This window comes from Macrotis lagotis, chromosome 5 (assembly GCF_037893015.1).
Source record: "Macrotis lagotis isolate mMagLag1 chromosome 5, bilby.v1.9.chrom.fasta, whole genome shotgun sequence".
NCBI classification, from domain to species: domain Eukaryota; kingdom Metazoa; phylum Chordata; class Mammalia; order Peramelemorphia; family Peramelidae; genus Macrotis; species Macrotis lagotis.
In genome coordinates, this window is record NC_133662.1 from 212,219,026 (window position 1) to 212,239,960 (window position 20,935).

The following is a 20,935-nucleotide window of genomic DNA, read 5'->3' on the forward strand; positions in this document are numbered from 1 at the left end:
AGTGCTATTGTCATTTGTATTAAAGCCAGCAAAGGCCTATGCTAAGTGTTGGGACTCAAAGGAAAAGGGAAAATAACTTATCCTAAAGGAGGGGAGATAATCAATCAACTTTATTAGCACTGTGCTGTTAGTAATTCAAATAGGAAAAAGACAATTGTGCCCTCAAAGAGCTTATAATGGAAAAAGAGAAAAATACAGAAAGAAGCTGAAAAGTCTTTGAAGGGGGTGGGGAAGGGTTAGTGAATGAGGTGAGGAAGGTCCCTCTGCAGAGGGGAAGAAAAAAACAGAAGTCTCAAAGCAGTGCAGCCAGGTGACAACTGAGATGTCTGAGGTCGGCTCCTTCAGTGGAGGTGGGATGTTTGTAGCTCTAGTCTCCTTTCAGAGAGACAGAGGATCGTGATAAGATGGAGTCCCAAAGTGGCTTTCATATACATATGTGTGTATGCGTTTGAGTGTGTATCATGGAGTCACAGAGCTGATGAAATCTTTTTTTTTCCTTTTTTTTTGGCAAGGCATTGGGGGTTAAGTGACTTGCCCAAGGTCACACAACTAGGTGTCTGAGGTCAGATTTGAACTGACTACAGGGCCAATGTTCTATTCACTATGCCACAAAATGGATGAAATCTTTTTTTATTTAATTAAAGATTTTATTTATTTTGAGTTTTACATTCCCCCCCCCCATCTTACTTCCTTCCCCCAACCTCCGGAAGAAGGCAGTTTGTCAGTCTTTACATTGTTTCCATGGTATACCCTGATCCAAATTGAGTGTGATGAGAGAGAAATCATATCCTTAAGGAAGAAACATAAAGTATAAGAGATAGCAAAATCAGACAATAAGATATCAGGGTTTTTTTTTCTAAATTAAAAGGTAATAGTCCTTGGTCTTTGTTCAAACTCTGGATACAGATGGTATTCTCCTTTGCAGACAGGCCATAATTGTCCCTGGTTGTAGCACTGATGCAATGAGCGAGTCCATCAAGGTTGACTATCACTCCCATGTTGCTGTTAGGGTGTACAGTGTTTTTCTGGTTCTGCTCATCTCACTCAGCATCAGTTCATGCAAATCCCTCCAGTCTTCCCTGAATTCCCATCCCTCCTGGTTTCTAATAGAACAATAGTGTTCCATGACATACATATACCACAGTTTGCTAAGCCATTCCCCAGTTGAAGGACATTTACTTGATTTCCAATTCTTTGCCACCACAAACAGGGCTGCCATGAATATTTTTGTACAAGTGATGTTTTTATCCTTTTTCGTCATCTCTTTAGGGTATAGACCCAGTAGTAGTATTAAAGCTGATGATTTTTTTTTTGCAAGGCAAATGGGGTTAAGTGGCTTGCCCAAGGCCACACAGCTAGGTAATTATTAAGTGTCTGAGACTGGATTTGAACCCAGGTACTCCTGACTCCAGGGCTGGTGCTTTATCCACTATGCCACCTAGCTGCCCCATGCCACCTAGCCGCCCCTGATGAAATCTTAAAAGAAAGCATTTAACATATATAAATACTAGATACATCCAGAGTAGATGGAAGGTAGCCTTAGAAGGGAAGGCATTAGCAGCAGGAAAAGGCTCCTACATGAAAATAAGTCTTGAAGGATTTTGTGAATGCTGCCAAGTGTACATATATCACAGCTATGGTAAAAGATTCTCATCATCATTCCCAAGATCTGTTCAATGCCTTTGCAGTATTTGGGGCACTGCTAATAAAACCATGCAGAAGCAATCTATGTCTTCTAGGGTCTAAAAATTGGGAAAAGATATGGCTCTATAATGAACATACAATACAGAGGATATGATAGAGAAATTTTCAAGCTAAGTGATATTTGTCCTTCATTTTGAAGACCATGATATCAGGGAGGTAATGCCATGACAAGCACATGATTTGAGTGAGGGGATTCTGTGCTGTCACCAGCCTCACTTTCTCCTCCAGAGCCATCTGGGTCTAGTGTCCAGATATGAATCAGGACAACTGGAGATGGCCCTGGATGTGAGGCAGGGTGTCCAAAATCACCAAGCTAGTGAGTTTCTGAGGTCACATTTGAACTAGGTCCTGACCTGGAGTGGTGGAAGTGAGAGAGTTTTAGCCTAAATCTATGTAGGGTTGAAGATTTTTGCCTCTTCTGATTAGTTTGGGAAGCTTACAGGGAAGAAGGAAAAATCTTCTTTGCTAATGGAAGAGAGTCTACTTGCTGCTCTGGGAAGGGAGAGGGTATCCCAGGGGTAGAGAGACCCTCTAGTCTAACACTAGTTTTCCAAAGGCTCAGTGACTCAGTATAGTACATGTAGGAGGAAGTCTGGAGGCAGCAGTCAAATAATTGTATAAGGAGGGCATGTTTTTCTTCCACCATGGAACAAGAGGACACTGTACCCAGGCAGGGATTATGAGGAGGGCGCTGCTGAAATCTGATAGGTTTATTATCCTGGTATTAAGCCATGTGCATTTGGAACCAGTCCCTTGGCCAAGCCAAACCCTTGACTTTCTATACCATGTCCTCTCCCCCCCCCCCAGCCTCTCCCATAGCCTTTCTTAGTGACTGAGAGCCAGTCTAAAGATCCCACATCTATAGCAGAAGGTGACCTTGGAGGTCAGTAAGCCCAACACTGTCATCATGCAGGAGGAAACAATTCCTAGCAGATAAGGAACTAGGGTTGCCTAGGTGGTAGCCGCACAATTTGCTCTTCTGATTTCAAACCCAGCAGTCTTTCCACTCCCAAGTAATCAGTGCTTTGACACAAGTGAGTAATAAGAGACTCTGGTGCCATTATCTGACCCTGCCTGGAGAGGTTCAGGCTCTGCAGGTGAAATGTTTGCTCTCACAAACCAGCCAAGAAAGATGTCTGTATTGCTAACGTAAGATAATGGTGTTTTCCCCCGCTTTTGGTTTCTAGAACAAGGATCCTCTTCCTGCAAGTTACGTCCTGCCTGCACAGACAAAGATTATTTCTACACACACACAGCCTGTGATGCCAATGGAGAGGTAGGTACAGCGACCACAAAGCCCAAGAGTGCTTGATAGCGGCCAGCCCAGGATCCTATGGGCAGCCTACTGCTGAGCAGTTCCCCAAGGGAATCCCTGGAAAGAGCCTGCGACAGATGGGAAGGTTAGGAGAGCGGGCAGATGGCTCAGGAAGTGGAGGGAAAAGGTTCTCCTGGGTCTCATCATCTTGGGGGTCAGAGGCTGTTTTTGTTTTATTATTTTCACTGTTCCTCAAATCCTGCCCTGATAACTGAGTCATTTAATTTGCTTTGGAGACTCTTGTCTCTGTACTCCCTGACCTACAGGTAATTGAGCAGGACCTCCTCTTCCAACCACTACTCCCATCTCTGGTGAAGCCCCTCAAACAAATTTCCTTACAGAGAAAATCTCACATGTGTGCTCCATTAGCTCTGTAAAGGGGTTGGGTTCTTCCAAGTTGCTTCAGTGGGGGTTGCTTAGATTCTGGAAGTGTGAATTTATATGTTTTAGTGCTTATCCCCAAATTAGAATCTAGCCCTCCAAAATAAACTCACTTCCTTTGCAGCTTGAATTGTCCTTCTGGTGGGCCCCTAGGACCTAGATTTAGAGTTAGAAGTAATCCTAGAACCCTCCTAATCCAAATCCCTCCTTGTCCATATTTGTAACCAGAGGCCCAAAAAGAGAAATCCTAACTCCCAAGTCCACTCCCCACTGCAATCATGACATGGAAGCAACTTCAAAGAATACACAAAAGAGTGTTGGACTCGAATTTGAGTCGCAACTCACTAGTTCTATGACAATGGGCCCTTATAATATTTCTGAACATCATTTTCCTCTTCTTTAAAGTGGGGACAATAAAGTCCCAAGTAAGCTAGGATGACTAGGAGGTCCAGCTAAAGTGTTTTGCAAATTTTAAATAACTAGGTCTGCACACACATGGCAGAGATTTTAAGACTTCCCTATCCATCCAGGAAGATCCTTTTCAGAAGACCAGAAAATCTGGGTTTGTAATTTGGCATCCACTCCGGGAAATTGTTAAACATAAGGACAAGTTGAGCAGAAATTCATAGAGTTTCATTATACAAGTGAATTTTAAAAGAAATAAAAAGACAACAACTTAGCTATTATATTCTATCACTGATGCAATGTTATAGCTTCTCTTTCAGCTCTTTAGTTTTACAATGATTAATTTTAAAAGAATAAATTTCCATTTTAAAGCTTTTGTTCAAAGACAACATATATTTCACGTGTGAGCTAAAATGTGTTTTACCCAACAAGATATATTACACTTTGAAGTTTGTAATCTTTCCCTGTTTTTAAGTTTTAAACATAAATGCAAATTCTAGGTGACCATAGAGAACGACAGAATTGAAGTGTACTTCAAACTCTTTTATTAATCTATAAAATAATATTGCAGAAAGGGTAGAGCAACTTGAAAACATCACCAATGTGAATGGCTCCAGCAAATATCATCTATAAAAATTATTAACTGGAGGACCTTTCTGATCAGGGAAAATAGGAATCACCATTGTTCATTTTGAATCTACTGTTTAAATGCAGGAGCTACAGACAAACTCTTCCCTGAACTGAACTCAAACAGTTTGAACACTTATAAACTTGAGCCTTATAACAGAGTCTGAGGGCCTACTACCATCAAGCAAAAATTGTTTAAAAACAAAAGGGCTTTTTTTTAAGGAGGAAGAGTTTATTGCTAACATTGTTTAGAATTGTCAGCACATGCTGGTAATAAAAAAGCAGACTTAATCAATTTTATTATTTATTATTCATATTGTTGTTTTAATTTTGCTCCCTAACTGATGAAGACTACCTTCAATAAAATCTTTCCCATATGGAACTTCTTTGTTCCTATAGAAGGCACTATTCATCTAGTCTCCCAAGTTCACATATTTGGCATTATTCCTAGTTCCTTATGCAGCCATAAGTTGCCAGATGTTGTTTCCATCTTTACAACATCTAGTGTTTGTCCCTTTCTCTCCCTTCACAGAGCCACCACTCTAATCCAGGTCCTTACCATCTCTCCCATGGACTATTGTAGTAGCCTCCTAACTGATCTCCCTGCCTCAGGTCTATCCCTACTCTTTTATATCCTCCACAGTTGCCAAAGAGATTTTCCTAAAGGGCAAGTCTGAACCACACACTTTTGTATTCAATAGACTCATGACTCTCCATTGCCTCTAAGGGTTAATGAATGACTTCTCTGGTCCTTTATAGTCTGACCTCAAACTACCTTTCCAGCCTCTTCATATATTACTCCCCCTTCTTGGATTCTATGATGCATCTGTATTGGCCTTCTCTATGTTCCTAGCTCTCAGAACTTCACCTCCTATCTCTAGGCCTCCATTTTGCTTGTCTCCCATACTTTTCTTTGGCAAGGCAATGAGTTTAAGGGACTTGCCCAAGGCCACACAGTAAGTATCAAGTGTCTTGAGACCGGATTTGAACTCAGGTCCCCCTGACTCCTGGACTGGTCTCTATCTACTTTGCCACCTAGCTGCCCAATGTCTCATACTTTTACTACAATGTCTCCTCACCTTTGCTTCACAGAATCTCTCACTTCAAGATTAAAGTTTAAGCATTACTTTTCTACGTGAATTGTTGCTAAGAATAGTTTGGTATATATGAGACTCCCCCACCCCCGTCTTTGACATCCTTAGGTTATATACCTAGCCTTGGAATCCCTGAGTGAAAGAGTATGGGTATATTAGTCATAATATAGTGATTCTATATTGCTTTCCAGAATGGTTGTACTAATTCACAACTCCACCAACAGTGGAACCAGTGGTATGCCTATCTTTTGACTATTTCCCATCTTTTGGGATAATATTTTTAATGCTACTTCAAGCATTAAAATAGCACTAATAACATGCTATGATTTAATAGCATTCGCAGTCTGTTTTATCTTTATCCTTTGGGTACCCTACAAATCTGATCCTTCTGAGAGTATGCTGTTCCATGAGTCACAGCCATATATAACTTTATTCTGTAACTATAGAATATAGGCAGGTGGTCACATTTCAAGGCTGACACTTTTTTTATCCCCTTGCCCCAATTAATTATCCCCTTTCCTAAGTGGTTTCTGAGCAATGGAGGGATCCTATCCATGAATTCTAAACCAGGATGTTGCTGATCAATGTGTTTATTTTGATTCTCCTACTTTTACAAATTCTTCTTTAAAGGAGACATCCTGAGGGGTCACCTTTTGTGGAAAGGGTTCCATTATAAATGAAGTAGGACCTTAGCAACCTAGGTACTTGGGTTTTCTTTACAGCAATTGTGATTTGATGATTAAGGGTGGGAGCTAACATTCACCAGCATCATAAACATAGGGTTTCTGCCATTTTTTAAAAAAAATGATGCATAGTGGTGGCTAGGTGGCGTAGTGGATAGAGCACCAGCCCTGGAGTCAGGATTACCTGAGTTCAAATCTGGCCTCAGACATTTAATAATTACCTAGCTGTGTGGCCTTGGACAAGCCACTTAACCCCATTGCCTTGCAAAAACCTAAAAAAAAAATATACGCACAATTTAGTTAGTAGAGTGATTAGAACTGGCATATTTATAATTTTCTATCCATTACTTCCACAGGTATGCTTAAAATCAGGTATTTCAATTGCAGATAGCATCAATTCAAATTGAAATAAAAAAATGTTTTTTCCCTCTCCTTACTTGCCTCATGACTAAGCATAAAAATTCTGAAGAGACACATTTGATTCTATAACAAACCACAGTTTGTTATATCTGCTTCACTGCTTTCCCACCTGTGCACCATAGTCACACTCAAGTCACTTTTCCCCTTAATGTTCCTATCATGATAGTTTGGACAATTGACTTCAGAAGACTGGTAGTCAAATGTGCCTTCCTCTTGGAAGAGAGGTGCATTAGGTACATATTTCAGACAGGACCTATTTGTTGCTCTGTTTTGCCCAATTATATGTATTTTTTACAAGGGAGAATTTTTAGAGAAAGGGAGAGGGGACAGTGCAATCAGAATGTAAATTTGTTTTAAGGAGGGATTATTTAATTTTTCTGTAATTATATACCCAGCTCCTAATTCATAGTAAATGCATTATTGGTGCTTGTTGACTGATTGGGAAGATGACAGATTAGATAAAGTTGTCTTTGTGATTCCTAGAAAAAAAAACCCATACTATTCCTTTTCTTCAACTTGTTATGCGCTCCTAAGTTCTCTTTACCAACTTCCCCACTTCATTTTGTGCTGTAGTACAAGGTGTTCAAAAGTGTGCCCTAAGACTTTTGAAACATTTGTATAAAACATTATTGTGAAGTTACAGGAAAAAGTCATCATCAACTGTGGAGGTGATGGATCAGGAAAAGATTCATGAAATTGAACTTTAAAAACAGCTAGTTAGGGAAGGGAGGGAGGGATTCTAGGTGAAGAGAATGACCTGAGCAGCAATGGAGAAGGGTGAGAACCCAGTGCTATTTAGGGTCATAGAATGATCTAGTTTTGCTAGAGCATAGAGTGTGTGAAAAGAACTAATATGAAATAAAGTCTTGGTAGGTTGAAAAGATGGGTGGATGCCAGGTTGTCAAGAGCCTTGGATGACAGCCAGAGGAGTTTATAATTTATTTGACAGATAACAAGGAACCAGTAAAGATCTGGGAGGGCAAAGCAACATGATCAAATCTTAGCAAAATAGTGAATAAATATTTCTTAAATGCCAACTTTTGAGTGTTTTGTTCACTTGTTTTTTGGTTATGTCTGAATCTTCTTGATCCCATTTGGGGTTTTCTTGGCAGAGCTATTGGAGTGGTTTGCCATTTCCTTCTCCAACTTATTTTACAAATGAGGAAACTGAGGCAAACAGAGCTTAGTGACTTTACAAGGATCATAATCTGGTAATTTTCCAAGGTTAGATTTGAACTCAGGAAGATGAGTCTTCCTGACTTCAGGCCTGGCATTGTATCTACTGCACCATCTACCTACCCCATATATACAAAAAAAAAGAAAGAAAAGAAAATCAAGTCCTTACAATTTAATGGGAACAAAAAATGTACAAGAAAAAGTTTAAAAGGCTGTGAGATGGGGGTGCAATCACAGGTACCAGGTTCAGGAAATCACAACCAAGCAGATGGAAAATGGGAGAGTTGCCTGGAAAGTTCTGGACTGCATAAGAAAGATTTAGGGAGTGATTCATTGCTCCACCTTCCAGCCTTCCAATCAGAGGGGAGAGACTACTGAAGGTGCTGAGCATCAAAGTTGACTCTATCCTCCTGATGATAAGATATATGATGATGAGCCTATTCTGGGGGAGGATGTTCATGGTGTTGATATCAGAGCACCTGAAGGAAAGTAAAATTTTTCTGGTAGTTGTATGAAAGGTAGATTAAAGTGGAGAGAAAATGAAAGCTGATTGCAAAAAAACCCTTTCTAACCATTTATTGTGCGAATCCATATATTTACAAGACATCTTTGTTCTGAAATCCCTCCAGCTTTTCAAACTCAGCATATCCACAACAGAATTTATCTTTTCCCCCAAAATGGCTCTCCCTTTTAACTTCCATATTTATTTCAATGACACCACCAATCACCTAAATCACCCATAATCAGAACCTTAATATTATTTGTTTGAAACTTTGTCCTTCACCTTTCTCATTCAATCTATTAAGTCATATTAATTCAATCTCTTTCAAATATCTCTAATTCACTCCCTCCTTTCTCTTCCCTGTATTTCCATTTTAGCACAATCATTATTACTGGCTGCCTGAAGAATCACTGTGCCAGTTTCCTTATTAGTATGTCTTAACTCCAGTTGTTTCCTATACCAAATCCAGATTTTAACCTATTTCCAGACTAATCTTCTTATGCATAAATTTGACATGTTTTCTTTGCTCAAATCCTTCAAGGGTTCCTTATTGACTACCCAACAGAGGTTAGATTCCTTAACTTTGATTTAACAAGTTGATGCCTCCCCATACTATATCCCTCTGCTTCAACTATAATCCATCCAAATTGTCCTATAGCGCCCAGACCTAAATTGAAAGTCCAAAACCCCACTTGGACTCAAGACCCCAGGCACCACGATTTCTTCAGGTTTCTCTACCATCCTACCTGCAATCTGGGATCCAAGGGGACCATGGCTGGAATTTCTAGTCAAGTAGAATGATGAGGAAGGACAAAGTCACAGAGGAGAAGCCAACATTCTCCAGACCCATCTCTTTGAACTAGGGGGAAAAGAGAAAGAGCAGGGGAGGAACTATGAACTTCACATATGTAGTTGGCACTTAAGAAATATTTATTCACTATTTTGCTAAGAGAGAGAGAGAGAGAGAGAGAGAGGAGAGAAAGAGACAGAGGGAGATAGAGGCAGAGAAAAAAAGAGACAGAGAAACTGAGAGGTCTCAGTCTTGCCAATTTTAAAGTCGACTGTGTAGCCAATCAAAGCCTACCCACCTATATGCCCCCCAAATCCCTCAAGGTTAAGCAATCTGGGCATGCCTTGATTTACACATATGATACTACAGTGAAAATCTTTGACATATAGCTCTTTTCTTTTGTTCCTCATTATACTTTCCCAACCGAATTATTGGATATTATTGAGTATGATTTTAAAACTTTTAACTGTATTCTATTCTACAGTTATCCAAAACAAAGTTACGATTCCTGTAAAACTGAATGAGTTCATTTGTTTAACACAACTCTACTAGCAATGAATTTCTTTGCTTTTCATTATTTTTGCAGATTTGATAGATGTGAGATGGCACCTCAAATTGTTCTAATTTGCATCTCTTTAATTTTTAACAAGATTGAACTTCTTTTTCAAATGACTATCAGTAATTTGAGTTTCTTCTTTTGAAAATTATTCATAGATTTTGCCTATCCATCCTGGAATAGAGTTACCTTTGTAACAGTTGCTTCTATATTTTAGAAATCAGCTTTTTTTCTATTATATTTATGATAAACCTTTTCACCAGTATTTGATTTTTATTACATGTTCCTTTGTTGTACAGATATTTTTAATGTAACCATGGCCTAGAATCTCAAGATGTAGAATTACATAGACCAGGTTCAATCTCAAAGGTGGTTTCCTCAAATCACTTTCTTTGTCATGTGTTGCCCTCTTCTCTCTCCTTGCTTCTGAGAACTCTTAGAATATAGTGCAGACAAGACTTACGTCCATTAAGTCCAAGACTTATGTCCATTTCTCTACAATGAAAGTTAAAGGGTCCACAGAGTCCATAGAAATCCATAAATATTCATATAAGTATAACGTATATGGGGCAGATGATAAAATTTGCAAGGTAAATGCATATATTATGTATAGGTTAGCCTTGAGCCCCACCTATTGAAAGCCTATAAAGGATTAATTAAAGAATTAAAAGTTCTCTCATAAGCCCCACTTTTTCTAAGATCTTAAAGACTTACAGAAAGAAGCCCATCCTATAATTCTGATTCCTTTCCAAAAGGAAGCAAACTTGGAGTTGTACAAAGCACTTCCCTCCTTTTCTCATAAGACCAGTACCATCCAAATAATCTGGATCTATGTACTTAGGTACCAGGGCAGAGTACTGAGGAAGCAATCCCCTCCAAGGCCTCCCTAACTTTAGAAATTATGTACCTCTTAATATATCTCAAGCTCAAGTTCTCATTTTTGGCTGCCACATTTGGGAACCCACATTGAGCTTGCAATTCACTAGGACCCATAAGTCTTTTTCAGAATTGCTGTCTATCAGCTTATCCAATTTTAGAAAGTTGAGGTTGTTTTATATATAAATTATAAGACTTTATTTTATTCCTTTTGAATTCTATTAGATTACTCCAATGCTTTTGGATCCTGACTTTTATCATTCCCTCCTTAGTAGCTATCTCTGCCACCTATGTGTCATCTGGAAATTTGATGAGTATTAATCTGTGTTTTAATTCAGATCATTGATAAAAATGTGTAAGAGAACAGGACCAACTACCTAAGATTCTCCACTGACCCTCCAGCTCTCTTTGACATTAAACCATTAACAACTTTTCTTTTAGTGTGGTCATCTAATCAGTGCTGAATTAATCTGATTGTATTATCATCTAACCTATATCCCTTCCTTTTTTCTCTACAAGACTGTATGACATATTTTATCAATAGCTGTGCTAAAACCTAAGTAATAACAGCATTCCCCTGATTTACCAGTTTGATAATCCTTCTGTCATGAGCTGTTCTTAGGGAACCAATGCTAACTCTTTGTGATTGCTGCTTCCTTTTCTAGATATTAACTAATCCTCTCTTTAATAATTCACTCTAGATTTTTGGTCTTAGGACGTATTTGATACAATTTTGGTATTAGGCATATCTGATGAGAAACCTCTACTTGAGAGCATTGAATTGAGAGGTTAAGTTTGAACTTGCCCAGAATCATATAATTAATATGTGTTGGATGGAAGACTTGGACCCAGTCTTCTGACTCTGAGATCAGCTTTCTGTCCAGTTCTTCATACTATCTCTCAGGAACCTTAGTAACCAACTAAGATAATACTAAAAAAAGAAAAATCATAACCCAGTTTCCCTAATGAATGTAAAAGTGCTGAATAAAATATTAACTAATGGAACACAGTAATACATTAAAATATTATTCATCATGATCAAGTTGGCTTTATATGAGGGATCAAAGACTGCTTAGAAAATCAGAAAAACTCAATAAAACACAACAATTTTTTAAAAAATTCATCCATATAATTTTAATAATTATATAGGTAAGCAATAGAATTGCGGGGAAAAATATGGAAGCAACTTCTCTGATGGACTTAGGATAAAGAAAATTCAATACATCCCAGAGAGAACTGATAGTATCTGAACCCAGACTGAATTTATTTTTGAGTTTTCTCTATCTTGGGGGGGGGGTTATGCTTACTTTTACAAAAAGACTATTGTAGTAATGTAAAAATAAATAAATTTTAAAAATAAATAAAAATAAAATAAAGGGGATCAGGAAAAAAATAATTACATAGCTATCATGGAGAGGATGGTAACCATGAGTTTTTCCAACCTGTGGTTGGCCTAATTTGACACAGCAGAGGTCAGTGAACCAATGAGGAAAAAGGAATCAGGAATGATTTCTGGAGATTTTCACCTTAATAGGTTACATGCAAATTGGATGCCAGATACTATGACCAGTGCTTGGTTAGCTGGAGAAATTCCTGAACTATAAGTTGCTCTGAGGTTTAAGAGGTAATTTCAACTTAAAAAAGCATTTTCCTGCCTCACCTTTATTTATATTATTCTGTATGCCTGAATATATTATCTGGCCTATAAAATATGGAGTAATTTAGGCTATTAGGAATTCTAGCAATAAAATAAGATTATATGTGTGCATGTTTGTGTGTATGTGCATAGATATTTGAAATTCAGCTGCTTCAATAAAAAATGATAGAGGTAATATTATATCATTATTATATAGTAAAATGTATTTGTCATATCCCTTTCTTTCCAAATTGTTAGTTCTTTGTGGGCACAGGTAATATATTCTTAAATTTTTTGCTAAATTTTCTTTTTTATTAATATGAACTTGACAAACTTCTCATTTCCATATACAAAGAAGAAAAGAAAAAAGGACATTGTATGTAAAGTTATGAATTCTTAATACATTGTTCAAGTGTATATATATTCAGTTTAACATGGTAGTTCCAACAGAGTCTATGGATATTTCAATTATCTTTGTCTCTCCCTTATTGTACTAAACACTATGGCATGTGTGTGTATGTATGTATGTGTGTATATATATGTGTATATATATATATAAATATAAAATGTACTAGTCACTAAAAAAATTTGATTGATGTGTAAATGAATGAATGAATCAATAAATGAATGACAATCCCTCTTCTCTATAATTTCCACTGCCCATTGGTTTGATTTCCAATGATCTAATTGTTTATTCATTGAACCCTTTTGATATGTTTGTTGTGAGTCCTACCAGGTAAATGAATGACTAGCAAGCCTTGGATCTTTTCTTTTTTCTTTTTTTTTCTTTTTCAGACACAGCTCATGTACAAATGGGCAGAGCCAAAAACTTGCAGTGAGGATCTTAAGGGAGCAATGAAACTTCCAGCCTCTGGAATGAAGACCCGTTGCCCACCCTGTAACCCAGGATTCTTCAAAACTAACACCAGCACCTGTGAACCCTGTCCCTATGGCTCCTTCTCCAATGGTTCAGGTAATTTATGCTCCTCACCTTATGTCCTGACCTAGTTTTTTATCCATTTGTTTTTCACCCTTCAGTGGTTCTTTGGGTAGGTTGATAAATCCCACCATGAATGCTGAACTCAACTGTTTATCTCCAGAAGAATGGACTAAGAACCGGATGCCTCTGATCTGAGGGGGAACACTAGCTCGAGTGCCATCTTAGGATTCAGGACACCTGAGTCTTAGTCCCTTCCCTTCAGAATCTCTTTCCTTGCTTCCTTTTAGCAGTGAAATTTTACAGACTCTGGCACAGGTGGGTATGAGGTGCCTATGATTCAACAACAGAGACCACTTCTACCTGGGCAAAAGATGTTACCACTAGACTTCCCAGTTCCAAATTGCCCAATTAGATGGGAAATGATAGGGAAGAAAGGAATTAGGAATGAATTACATCTTCTATGTGTTGGGCTTGAAGATGTCCTGAACAATAAGATGCCTCAGGGTTTTAGATTTGAGAAGCCTGCATTTGTAGGTACTTGTCTATCTTTTTTTTTTTTTGCCTTTGCTCTCATCATTCTATATGTCTGGATATGCATCTGATCTATAAAATACAGATCAGGTTTTTTTTTTTGCTATTTTGGAATTTGTTAAATACGGTAAATGAGAATTAGGTTTTTTGAGTTAGTGGATTAGGCATTTTTTTCTGCACTGTGCCTTTTTTCTCCATCTGGCTCCAGTTTGGGTCAATAATCTTCCTGCTTACATTCCCCAGTTGACAAATGATCAAAGGAGATGCAAAGGCAATTTACAGATGAGATCAAAGCAATCCATAGCCATATGAAAAATTGCTCTAAATCATTAATTATTAGAGAAATGCAAATTAAAGTTTCTCTGAGGTACCACCTCACACCTCTCAGACTGGCCAATATGACCAGAAAGGACAATGATCATTGTTGGAAAGGTTGTGGGAAATCTGGGACACTATTACATTGTTGGTAGAGCTGTGAACTCATCCAACCTTTCTGGAGAGAAATTTGGATCTACACCTAAAGGGCAACAAAAATGAGCATACCCTTTGACCCAGCAATACCACTACTGGGTCTATACCCCTGAAGAGATTATGAAAAAGGGTAAAAACATTACTTGTACAAAAATATTCATAGCAGCCCTGTTTGTGGTGGCAAAGAATTGGAAATCAAGTAAATGTCCTTCAATTGGGGAATGGCTTAGCAAACTGTGGTATATGTATGTCATGGAACACTATTGTTCTATTAGAAATCAGGAGGGAGAGGATTTCAGGGAAGCCTGGAGGGATTTGTATGAACTGAGGCTGAGTGAGATGAGCAGAAACAGAGAATCACTGTACATCCTAACAGCAACATGGGGGTGATGATCAACCTTGAAGGACTGGCTCATTCCATCAGTGCAACAATCGGGAACAATTTTTGGGCTGCCTGTTATGGAGAATACTATCTGTATCCAGAGAAAGAATTGTAGAGTTTGAACAAAGTTCAAGGACTATTCCCTTTAATTTAGGAAAAGAAAAACATATCTTATTGGCTGATCTTGTTACCTCTTAGACTTCTTGTCTCTTCTTTAAGGATATGACTTCTCTCTCATCACACTCAATTTGGATCAATGTACAACATGGAAACAAAGTAAAGACTGACAGAGTGCTTTCCGTGGGGGTGGGGGTGGGGAGGGAAGTAAGATTGGGGGAAAAATTGTAAAACTCCAATAATATGTTTAATAAAAAAGTGTAAGACCTTACAAAAAAATAATCTTCCTGCTTAGTAACTCTTGTGTTTCACCTCCTGTTAGGCTGTGTTAGCTGCCCAGCTGGGACTGAACCGGCTCTGGGTTTTGAATATAAATGGTGGAACACACTGCCCACAAACATGGAAACTACGGTTCTTAGTGGAATCAATTTTGAGTACAAGGGCATGGCAGGTAAGCCCCCTCCCCTTTCTCCTCTGTGCCTTCTACCTCTCTGCCCACCTTAGTGACTTTTCAATATTCCCTGGTGTCCTTTAGAAATGAGCATTGCCTTCCAAAATCTTAGTTCTTTTTCCTCTTGCTCTGATGGTTTCTAGGTCTTTGACCAGAATAACTGGATCACCTCATGACCCTTTTGACTGGGGACTGAGGGATTTGGCCCATTTTAGAAATTCATTTTGCCTCATTCTGTGAGTTTGGTCATAATCGACCCTACTGCTCAGGGTCTCAGGAATGCACCCTCTTCTCCCTGATTTTCCAGGCTGGGAGGTGGCTGGTGACCATATTTATACAGCTGCTGGAGCCTCAGATAATGACTTCATGATTCTTACGCTGATTGTGCCAGGATTCAGGTGAGGAATATAACCTGCCAGAAGGGGTGGAAGCTGAAGCTGCCACATATAAATCACAGAAAACTTAAGTTTTTCTAAGAGGTAGTCTGAGGCTTGAAATCTGAAGGAAATCAGTTTCCTGACAGCTGCACATGCAAGTGTACCCTGGAAAACCCCACAAGGGCAGCATAGCATCCCCATTGTCTGGCTGCTTAACAAAGCTGGAAGGGACATTAGAAATTTAGTCTAAAACTTTATTTTTCATATGAGAAAACTTAAGGTCAAGAGTAGCTAAGGAACTCGAGTCATCCATTTACTCTTGTTGAGTAGTTTCAGTCATGTCCAATTCCAACACCCCATTTGGGTTTTCTTGGCAGAGTAGATCTTGCCATTCTCTGGCTCATTTTACAGATGAATAAGTTAAGGCAAATAGGATTAAGTGACTTTCCAAGGGTTATACATTTAGTAAATGTTTGAAGCTATATAAGCTATTGAAGATGAGCCTTCCTAACTCTGGGCCTGGTGCTTTGACCACTATGCCACCTAGTTGCCCTGTTTTACCTAGTTACAGAGCTTATCCTCAATCATAAGCCTTTTCATGACTCTCATACCCATTATCTTTCTAGCATACAATATTTACCCCTCACTCTTGTCCCTCACCATTACAGAAAGGGCATTATTATCTGGTCTCTACAAGAAGATGCATTTTCCCCTTTCATTAAATCTTTTGGTTCTCTTTGGCCAAGAAGTATTATTTGAATATTTCCTCTTCCCTTTCTAAGGAGGATATGAATGGGTATCCTGGAAAAGGTATATGACTAAGAGTAAAGAGACTGGGGGTGCTTCCCAGGATCTAGTCATGGCTTTGTCATTAACCTTGGACAAATCACTTAATCCTTCTGGGCCTGCCTCCTCTCTATTCACATAGACCTGATTAGAACTTTCAAGACCCTTTCAGCTCTAAAATTCTCCTTGGCTTGGGCTCTTGTGAACCCAAGCTAAGATTTTCCTTCTCATCCAATAGTTAATAGAACTATTGGTTTAGGAATAGAGGTCCTGGGGATGTAGGGGGGCTAGAGTGGTAAGCAAAAGTGGATTTCTCCAGAGTCAATGTGAATTTTTTTTGTTCCAGCTCTTTTTTACAAGGGGAAAAAAACCCCAAACTCTCTGATTAACTTTTCCTTTGCCAGTACGACTACCTATTCTTCCTTTTTATTCTGCTTGAATCCAATCCTGAGTTTATCATGAGAGGATATATCTAATTTGGGGGATTTCTGTTGGTGTTTCTGGTGCTTTCTAGTCAAGTGCCTGATCATCTTCCAATAGTCCCCAACACTGTTTCTCTTGTCCAAATTATCAGACACCCTTAGCAAAGGAAAGGGTTGTATTCACAGCATGGGAAGAGCTGGCATTTGAGCTGGGTAGGCCCAGGCAGGCCTTAAATGAAATGAGGCTAGAAATCTGACAGTCTCTTCCAGAGCAGCCAGCATCTCATCCTGCCCTCTCTCCCTTTTGACCTGTGTTGTTCTTTTTAAAATGGCTGTTTATGGCCCCCCAGAAGTGACATCTAACTTTTGTTCCCACAGCCCCCCACATTCAATGATGGCAGACACAGAGAATAAAGAGGTTGCCAGAATCACTTTTGTCTTTGAGACTGTGTGTTCCGTGAACTGTGAACTCTATTTCATGGTGGTAGGTGTGCTTCCCTGGCTTGTTGAGGGATCTCCTGGGACCAGAGGGAGGGTTAGCCTCATCTACTCACTTTGTTAAGCATCTACTGTGTGTGGGATATATGAAGTAGTGGGGAAAGAACCTATTCATCAATGCCCTGAAGAGATTCAGAAGAAGAAGAAGGAACCATCTTGTTCACAGACTAATTAAGAGTCTAATGATTACTCTAACTAGGGCATCATGGTCTACTTGTTCATTCACCGAAATGAGGAAGATGGGATGGAGAGAGCGGGGCAGATATAGGGAGGGTTTCAGACTCAGTGCAAAAGTTCAATACTTGTTTTGGATTCAGGGAATGAATTCCAGGACCAACACCCCAGTGGAAACATGGAAGGGGTCCAAGGGCAAACAGTCCTACACTTATATCATTGAGAAGAACTCCAGCATGAGCTTCACCTGGGCCTTCCAGAGGACCACTTCCCATGAAACAGTAAGATCCTCCACTCACCCCAGCTCTCATCCTCAGGAAGCGTCATTTTTTCAAGAAAAGACAGTTTGGACAAGGGAGAATTCTTAAAACTAGCTTGGGAGTGTGGACTCTAGGAGATCATCTCTCTTCTCTTAACTAATCTGGGATACTTATTTCTGCTATCTGAGATAAATAATCTAGATGAGGCTCTAGTAATATACTAATGATACTCTCCAGGATAGGTGGTGCCTCCCAGATATCTAACAACCTCTCTTGTCACAAAGATCTTCTCTGTGTCTATTCTAGATTTGACCTAGTATTTAAATGGGAAGAAATGCCATATTTAATAGCTATTTAGTAGATATTTGTGGAATGAGCAGATGAGTGGTAGAATGAATACAATAAACACAGCAAAATATTTCTCTGTTTATTCTCTAATTATAGGATAAGAGATTAATCTGTTGATCCCCAGGGACTTCAACTGTGGATTCCTCCCCTGGGTCTCAAATACTTAATCCTTTTTATTTCCTTTCTGTGTCTTGGTTTCAGGGTCGAAAGTACACCAATGATGTTGCCAAGCTCTACTCCATCAATGTTACCAATGTCATGGATGGAGTGGCCTCCTTCTGCCGACTCTGTGCTCTGGAGGCCTCTGAATCTGGCTCCTCCTGTACTTCCTGTCCTGCTGGCTACTACATTAATCGGAAATCTGGGGCCTGCCACTCCTGCCCCCCTAACACGTTCCTGAGAGCACACCAGCCCTATGGCATCCAGGCCTGTGTACCTTGCGGCCCAGGGACTCAGAGTAACAAGGTGCCACCCAATCTCCTCCACCCTTCACTTTCCTTGTCAGATTGTTTGCTATGTCATCAAGTCAAAGAGATCTTAAACTTCTGGGCTTATCCCCAGGATGCCAGAAGCCCAGAACATGTTGGTCCTAGATCACTGGATGTACTTTACTTTCCAAAACCCTGTCCTCCCTCTAACCTTTGGGAGATGGAATGTAATTGAGTTTATTTTGTCCTGTTCCTTTTGGGATAAGAGAGAATTCATTTAAATCTAGAGGGTAATGAGGGCCCTAACAAGTAAAGATGCTTATTTTTCTTTTTTTTTTTTTTAAAGTGGGGGAAAGGAGTGAAAAGGGAGAGAAGGAAGTCCTGCTACCCCAAGTTTCCAGTTCATATCCCTCTAATCCAGCCTGATTGCATAACAATTTGTCTAGTTTGGGGAATCTAATTTTTTTTCTTTGGGGAAGGGTTACCATCACTATCTTCTATGATGACATCCATCTCTTTCTTTCCATGGCACAGCATGACCACCAGGCTCAAATGAAGTACTGTGTATGTGAAGCTTTGTGCAAACTTTAACATGTTCTATAACCATCAATTATTATCAGTTATTAAGATCCCTGAATGACTTCCCTAAAAAAGAAGCAATGAATAAAATGAGGAGAAAGAGAGTAACCAGGGGGTGGGGGTGGGGGGGAGGGGGAGGGTGGTCCTTTCACATCATCCTAAGAAGTGAGATTGGGGAAAAATGGTGAAATAAGAGATTTAGGTTGTCAACCAGGTTATTTCTGTCTTGGAAATCTGAGTCCTGGGTTAAATATGAAGATCATGTTTGGAGAGAGATTCATTATTATTTATTAATTATTGATAATTATTAATCACTCATTATTATCAACAACAATATTGCAATTCTGTCCTTATTTTCTCCTCCTTCCTCTCATTCTGGGCTGATTCAATCAGGGAAAGTGTTCTATCCCAAGTCTTCACTGAATTTAACTTTGATTTGGTTCTTTGGGAGGGTCAAACAATCTGAAAGAATTTCCATTTTCCCTGCAGATCCACTCACTCTGTTTCAATGATTGCAACTTCTCACTCACCAATGCAGCCAGGACCTTCAACTATGATTTCTCAGCTTTGGAAAACCCAATCTCTCTGTCGGGGGGACCAAGCTTTACTTCCAAAGGCCTCAAATACTTCCACCACTTTACCCTCAGCCTCTGTGGAAATCAGGTAAAAAGTGTGCAAGTGTATGCATGGGGAGAGAACATGGGAAAGACTGCTGATAGATGGGATATTTAACACCCCCCCCAAAAAAGATGGCAAAATAATTTTTCCCTCCAGGACATTTTTTTCTTGAATTAAAATTTTAGGATTATATTTTTAAAACTTTTAAAAAATATAATTAAATAAATATTTATTAAATGCAGATGTACAAAGCATTAAACTGGGGCAGATATAAAAATTAACATGAAATAATCCTTGCTCTCATGGAGCTTATGATTTAGTGGAAGGGCATAATATGTAAGAGAAATAGTTCAATATGCAAAATAGAATAAGATAAGTACATGAGAGAGGAATAGATAAAGTGCTGTGAGAATGAGAAAGCTCATTTTAAGCTGAAGAGATTATTTTTATTTTGGAGGGGAAGAAGAAGAGGATAGACATTTATTTGGCAGATTGACCACAGGACAAGGACTGTACAAGTGCTTTTTAAAAATATTATCTCATTTGATCCTCATAATTACATTACAGTTATTATTCTAAACACCTCATTTTACATTTGAGGAACATGAGGCAAACTGATATTAAGTGACTTGGGGTCACACAGCCTCCTAGTCAATGTCAGAGGCTGAGTTGGGACTCAGATCTTCCTGACTTCGAGCCCAACTTGAATATACTACCTAGCTACTTAAGATTTAGGAAGTTCATTGAATCTTTTTTTCCTAATCTTTATTTATTTGTTTATTTATTTTCCAGTTACATACAAAGATAATTTCCAGTTACATGCAAAGATAGTTTATCCTTTTGCAAATTTTTGAGTTGCACATTTTTCTACCACCCTCCCTTACCTAGCTGTGTGACCTTGGGCAAGTCACTTAACCCTACTGCCTTGTAACAAAAAAAAACAAAAAACCTAAAGATTATCAATTCTGTATTTCCCTCCATCCTATCTCCCCCACTTTGTACTTTTCTCTCTCTTTTCCCTTTATCCCTCCTCGCCAATGTTTTGCTTCTAATAGTTGCATTTTTAAAAATCTTAATAGTATTTTATCCTGATTGTACATGTACAATTTATATCAGATTTCTCATTATTTATGAGGAGTGAGAAGGAAAGAGAGGGTGCTAGAAAAATGTGGAACTCAAAAACTTACAAAAAAGGATGAATGCTGAAAATTCTTTTGTATGTAATTGGAAAAATTAAAATGAAAGGGGAAAATAGTGTTTTATTTTACTTTTCCTAATGATGTGTAGGGATAGTTTTAAACATTAATTTTTATTAAATTTTCTCCCTCTCTACCTTACCTCCCCTCTTCCCAAGAAAGCAAGCATTCTGATATAAGTTAAACATGCAC

At 38.8% G+C, this 20,935-nt stretch overlaps 1 protein-coding gene across 1 annotated transcript in view; it reads left to right on the forward strand.

The window, feature by feature from the left end:
• The window catches only part of ELAPOR1 (endosome-lysosome associated apoptosis and autophagy regulator 1), a 111,993-nt gene that overhangs the window by 80,328 nt on the left and 10,730 nt on the right, over window positions 1–20,935 (forward strand). The window contains exons 8-15 of the mRNA XM_074188330.1: window positions 2,892–2,980; window positions 12,961–13,138; window positions 14,929–15,057; window positions 15,365–15,455; window positions 17,021–17,126; window positions 17,458–17,595; window positions 18,124–18,387; window positions 19,419–19,592. Coding sequence (XP_074044431.1) covers window positions 2,892–2,980; window positions 12,961–13,138; window positions 14,929–15,057; window positions 15,365–15,455; window positions 17,021–17,126; window positions 17,458–17,595; window positions 18,124–18,387; window positions 19,419–19,592 — 1,169 coding nt within the window. The remainder of the gene's footprint in view (window positions 1–2,891; window positions 2,981–12,960; window positions 13,139–14,928; window positions 15,058–15,364; window positions 15,456–17,020; window positions 17,127–17,457; window positions 17,596–18,123; window positions 18,388–19,418; window positions 19,593–20,935) is intronic.